A 6,004-nucleotide genomic window follows, 5' to 3' on the forward strand; every position below is an offset into this window, starting at 1 on the left:
GTTCTATGATATTTAAAGCAAGCATCGAATCTACTTCCTTTTCTAAATCTGCCTGCCAGGCTTGAGGTATGGGGTACTGATATAATCTGAAAGGAGTGGGATTTCCCACTTCGATAGTGTGAGAGATTAACGACGTACGACCTAGTTTGTCTTTTGAAGAAAGAGTAGTAAATTTAGAGATCATACTCTCTAATTGCCTTTGTTCAGAGCTTGATAAACTAGCAAAATCGTGAATAGCACTAAGGGTAGATAAATTAAATTCAGATATGGAAAAAGAAAAATCAGAACAACTTAAGGTACTATTGAAAGCATTGAAAAAGTCCATACCTAAAATTATAGAATTCTGCACGGAAGGAATAACATAAAATGTAATTTCCCTACATAAATCTGCCACTGTGATTTTAATTTGGAGTTTGCCCGTAATGGACTGAACTGTACCATCTGCAGTAGATACTTGCAAAGATGAAATGGGCATAATGGGAATACTAGAATTTTTCAATAAATTTAACGAATGTGCCCCTATCAATGAAATATTAGAGCCACTATCTAACAAAGCTAAACACGATTGTCCTAAAATTTGAATAGGAAGATATGGCCTATTATCATTTTGTTTCCTAACTAATAACGAATTAATATCTAGATCTAAAGTATTTGGTTGTCTACAACCGTTATATGGAACTAACCCAGACGTATCATCATCATTAACAAAACTAGAATCTAATATAGATAATGGAACCACATTACTATCACAATTATTATTGTTACGTTGAACACTACCAATCAAAGAAGCGTTTGTAAATGACCATCTGTGATCATTTGAATCAAGCGAATCTAACGTATTATCTATAGAAATAAATTTCTGGTTTAATTTTGTTTTGTGGTGTGTGCTGCTTTCTTGAACGACACCCCTTTCCCTTTTCGTGAAGATGGGTTTGGGTTGCTGGATGTGCTTGGTCCAGCAGTTTCGTTTGACGATGGGGTTTGATTCCCTGATTGGATGTTGGACGGAGAAACGTTCAGGGGACGGACCTCCGACGTGTCGTTTCCCGAACACTTAGAACAGTTTCTTTTAAGGGTGTTCTCTCGGCCACAACCATGGCAGAAAATACGATTTTGAGGAATCCCACAATTGTAAAATGGGTGACCAGGCTGATCACAATTCCAGCAGACAAGAGAACTAACAACCGAAACATTATGTTCATGACCCTTATTTAGCCAAGAACGTTGCCTAAAGGAAGTTGGCTGAGAAGAAGAGTTAGAAGAGGATCGAGATGTGGATGGAGGTTGAGAAGACCAGGATAACGTTTCCTCCAAACGTTTGCATTTTATAGTAAGGTCATCAATGTTCTGAATGTCCATAAGAGCTAATTGTTGATGATAAAAGGGCAATAGACATTTAAGGATGATTTTAATTTTAGCTAAATCTGACAAAGGAGTGTCTAAACGACTACACATACCTAATATAGTATTAATAAACATAGTAACAGATTCCCCAGGTTTCTGCTTATGATTCTTAATTTGATCTAATAAATCATCCTGGAATGAATACGGAAGAAAATCCGACTTCAACTTTTTAATCAGATCAGACCAACAAGAAAAATTACCCCTGTTATTCATAAACCATGTAAAAGCGGTCCCGGTGAACAACTCAGCAGAAGCAGCAAACAAATCCTCTTCAGAAACACCTCTAGATATTCGAAGACATTCAACCCTTTCTAAAAATGACATCACATCAGTGTGCTGTTTTTCACCTGAAAATGAAATACCCCATTTGTGTACTTGAACAGGTTTGGAGTACGTAAAGCTAGGTACATTGACTGAAGCATTAGGAGTAGAGGTAGCAATGGGGTTAACTCTAGAATCAAGTTCACCCTCTAGTGTTAATATTTTAAGAGAAACAGACCTCTTGAACGGTTCCTGTTCTTCAGAAGGACAGTGTAGCAAGTGTACACGGGCAGAAATATGGCCTAGACGAGATGTTAATCGCGCATACTCTGTATCCTTTACAGTTCCCCTAAACTTTTCGATTTTTTTAGACAAGCTGTCCAATGTTTCAGTGATTCCTTTTTGTTGTTCCTCAAAAGGAAGGGATACAGCTGAAATTTGGAGAAAACTTCTATTGCCAGCTTCTTGTTTCAAAGCACCTCTCAAAAGATTGCGTTTTTTATCGACAGTTGTCGACTCCTCTGGCATTATGTCCCGAATCTTTAATTCATAATCCAATTCATCCACCAGAAGATGTTCAGCTTTAAAAGCACACATGATGAGAGCAAAGTTATTGACAAATAGTCCAAAGAACAGAAATATGAAAAATATGAAAATATGAAAGTTTGCACGCAAAATATATATAATATAAACCGAGAAAATATCAGCAACACACCAACAAAATCAAAATAGCCAGCAAAAAAAAAAAATATATATATAATGCAGTATATAATCTAATAAATAAGATCAAATAAATATATAAGATCAAATAAATGGATAAATAATCCAATAAATATTGTATACTCAAGTAAACCTACTACCTAAATACTGGAAGTAAATTTTTTTATTTATATGTAACTTACCACCACTCTAGAAAAAATATATATCTATAATAATAATAATAATAATCAACACTTAGTTGTACCTCCAACTATACCACTATTGACTGAAGAAATAAAATTGTTATATGAATTATATTATTAATAGCAATATTAAATATAAGTTCCCAATAAAAATTCAAAATCTAACCCAGAATGTAAGCTGCACAAACATATACTATAATGAGGTCCCAAAATATAAACAAAAATCAAAACAGCGTTTAAGAATACCTGATATGTATCAGAAATTAAAAATAAAATAAATAAGTAACAATATGTGTATAGGATACCAAACGGAAATAACAAAGAGATTTCAGATAAAAGAGAAGAATTGACCTAAATGAATACTGTCTCAGACCAAAAATAAAGCCACCACGTTGGAAAGCCGATGTAACAACTAGCTGATGATTTTCTGTTGGAGTGAATGAAAAGGGAGTGGTAAACTCCAACAGAAGTAGTAAAAAGAAGAAGATCTACTTAATGTAGCCAAAGGACAAAAATGTGTGGCTTCTCCGTTGAAGAAGCTGGAGTAACTAAAATACAACTTTGTAGTAGTATTTGTATGGAAGGATGCCAAGACAAAGAATATCGAATTGATACAGGACTAGAGATGAGAAATCATTAATAGATAGATATAACTTGAATGGCTAGCTAAATATGTATGAGAAGGGCCACTTGACACTCAAGGAAGGATTCGGCCAATTTGCACGGCTATTTTTGGCCAGACAATAGATTAAAGGAAGTGACAATGATGGCTCGAAAAGAAGATATGAAGATAATGTTCAGAAAATAGATAGAGTAAATATAATAATATACTGAAAATAGAATGAATTTTTGGGCGCCAGAAGAAGGATAACTAGGTTAACGCTCTTCCAGGTATTCTACGCTGCTATAGAGTATGTTAAATTTGTAGTACAAGTATGTGAAAAGTTATTAAAGATTATTAAATTATAAAAATATACTACTAAAAATAAAGGAGTAATAAGAAAAAAAAATCACAATAAATGTATATTTATTGAATGTAACTACTAGATCTTTTTAACAATCTCTGAGTTAGGACAAGTAACTAGTGTGTAACTCTAACATGACAGGAAAAAGTGATACTAGTGAAAGTCAATTACAAAATCATCATACAACTATGATCTAAGAATACTCTTTATAAGGTTAGAAAAACTGACTACGGGTACCTCTAATACAGGAAGTACAACTTACAACTAGGTTAGTAGAACCCTCACCAAATAATAATTGTACGTTTATAATACGTACACCTTAATTAAATACTACCTGATACTATATATAACATATAAATACCTCACTGTGAGTGGGACAGGCACAAGCCTTATTGAATAAATAAACCTACGAGTGGATACACAGATCCTTTTCCTAACTCGTGGTTTATAATAGTAATAATAACAAGTGAAACCAAAAACTAATCTGAGGGATTAGAATCCAGAAGTTCATATGAATTTAATAAATTAAAGTTAAAGTTAAATAAAGTTAATAAGTTAAAGTTAAGTAAAGTTAATAAGTTCAAGTTAAATAAAGTTAATAATTACAATTTTGACTAATATGTGAAGTTAATTTTTAAAAATTTAATTAAACATATACTAAAATAATGGAATGAGTTTAAATAATTATACAAAAGTGGAACACAGCCTAAAAATAATCAAGATAAGAGTACCGACTACTATTATCAGGGAAAATATCTGAGCTCAGAAATTTATACCTTTATAGATTGCAGAGTGTTGGGGAACGCTATCAATTAAATATTATGTTGTAAAGAAAAAAAAACCTATAAAAAATATAAAGCAGGAAAAATGTGTGTGCAATTGAACTATAAAAAAAAATGTACTAAATATCACAAAACCAGTCTGTCTTTAATAAGAGCACAGTAAATGTTCCCAAACAAACCACTCTTTCCTAATCTTGAAGTTGATGTAATGAGCACCCAAGGGTGCTAACTCTCGCTAGCAGCTGTCCTGCTGGAGGTACAGGAGAGGAAGACTGGTAGAAAGCAGCTGAAGGTACTCAAAACTGTTGGAAAGCAGCTGGAGGTACTCAAAAAAAGAAAATGTGGAAATAATCCAGGCTGGTCGCCTATTGATTGTTTCTCTCTGTGTGGTCTGGCCTTGGTGTTGTTGTAGGGTGGCTTTAAGATTTCATGGTAGGTGCTAAAAAAAACACAGTGTGGTGTTACTACCAATCTACCAATGTCAAAAAAAAGAAGCAAGAGATACGAGGAGGTGTTTTTATTCCTATGGGAATAAGAAGAAATAGGTCATTAAGTCCAAAAACTTGAATGACTAGACAGCTTGACCTTTTATCAGGTTGCTATCAGATGACCTTGGTCAAATAACACAAGTAATTTCCAATTGAAATACAAAATATAATTACTGTGAAAGAATATTTTATTATAATATATACACCGGTATATAGATATATTATACAAGGATGAAATATAGTAAGACTAAGCGATGGATACTTATTTGATCATCGTTCAAAAGATAGGAGTTCTGTAGACTTGAAAGGAATATAAAAAATGGAGTTTAAATTAGCTCTATTTTCCAACTGGAAGCACAAATTAACAACGAATATTGAATTATCTCTAGATGAGTTTGATCCATGAAAATAAAACATAAAAACCATGAAAATAGACTATGTGAAACTTAGTTAGCAAATGTCAAGGACTTCCAAAATGGCTGAATAAAATACTTAATAAAATGTGTATTTACCGGGGTAGAACTCATTGGATATAGTATGCTCTAAAATTCTTCAAATCCACTGCTGCTGGATAACTTCACTATACTTTTATTGTAATATTTAATCAATTTGGAACTGAGAATTAGAGGTGAATAATTGAGTCTAATGACCCCGCACACTACGATTCAGACCGAACACTCGAGAAACAATGGCAATCCAAGGCTCACGTTCACAGCTGAATCCTTCGTACCCCTCTACTAAGCATTGGCTGTCAAAGTGGGGAAACCAATGTTGCCACGTTTTAAATGTGACGTCATCAAGCATTTAAAAATTCTGAGATGGGTTTAAGTTCTATTTGAATAAACATTGAAAGAAAATAATTCTGAAAATAATTAAATAATATTTTGGATAGTTAAATAATATCTTCCCATCAATAATCGATTCTATAAGGGGCGGAACGTCACATTCTATTTTTTTCCATTTAAATATGCAGTTATTTAGGTAGTTTATTTTTCAGAAAAAGAAGAGATGTTTGGGTATATGATATTAACCTAAAGCGGAAGCAACAAGGATAATTTCATAAATTGTACTTGGAACTTCGCAGAGATGAGAACCGTTTCTATACATATTACAAAATTAATTTTGAAAGTTTTAATGAAATTTTAGATCTGATAAAAAATTACATCACCAAACAACAAACAAATTTTAGGGAACCAGTTGAT

At 33.0% G+C, this 6,004-nt stretch overlaps 1 protein-coding gene across 1 annotated transcript; it reads right to left on the bottom strand.

Annotated features, from left to right (window-relative positions):
* Positions 1-678: 678 nt before the first annotated feature.
* On the bottom strand, positions 679-5,728 carry LOC126883479 (uncharacterized). Its single transcript, XM_050649063.1, has 2 exons — positions 5,315-5,728; positions 679-4,753 (listed from the first exon to the last, which is right to left on the bottom strand). The coding sequence occupies exon 2, from the start codon at positions 2,260-2,262 to the stop codon at positions 865-867; it is 1,398 nt and encodes a 465-aa protein (XP_050505020.1). The 5' UTR covers positions 2,263-4,753; positions 5,315-5,728; the 3' UTR covers positions 679-864.
* Positions 5,729-6,004: the final 276 nt, after the last annotated feature.

This window comes from Diabrotica virgifera, chromosome 4, assembly GCF_917563875.1.
Source record: "Diabrotica virgifera virgifera chromosome 4, PGI_DIABVI_V3a".
NCBI lineage: Eukaryota > Metazoa > Arthropoda > Insecta > Coleoptera > Chrysomelidae > Diabrotica > Diabrotica virgifera.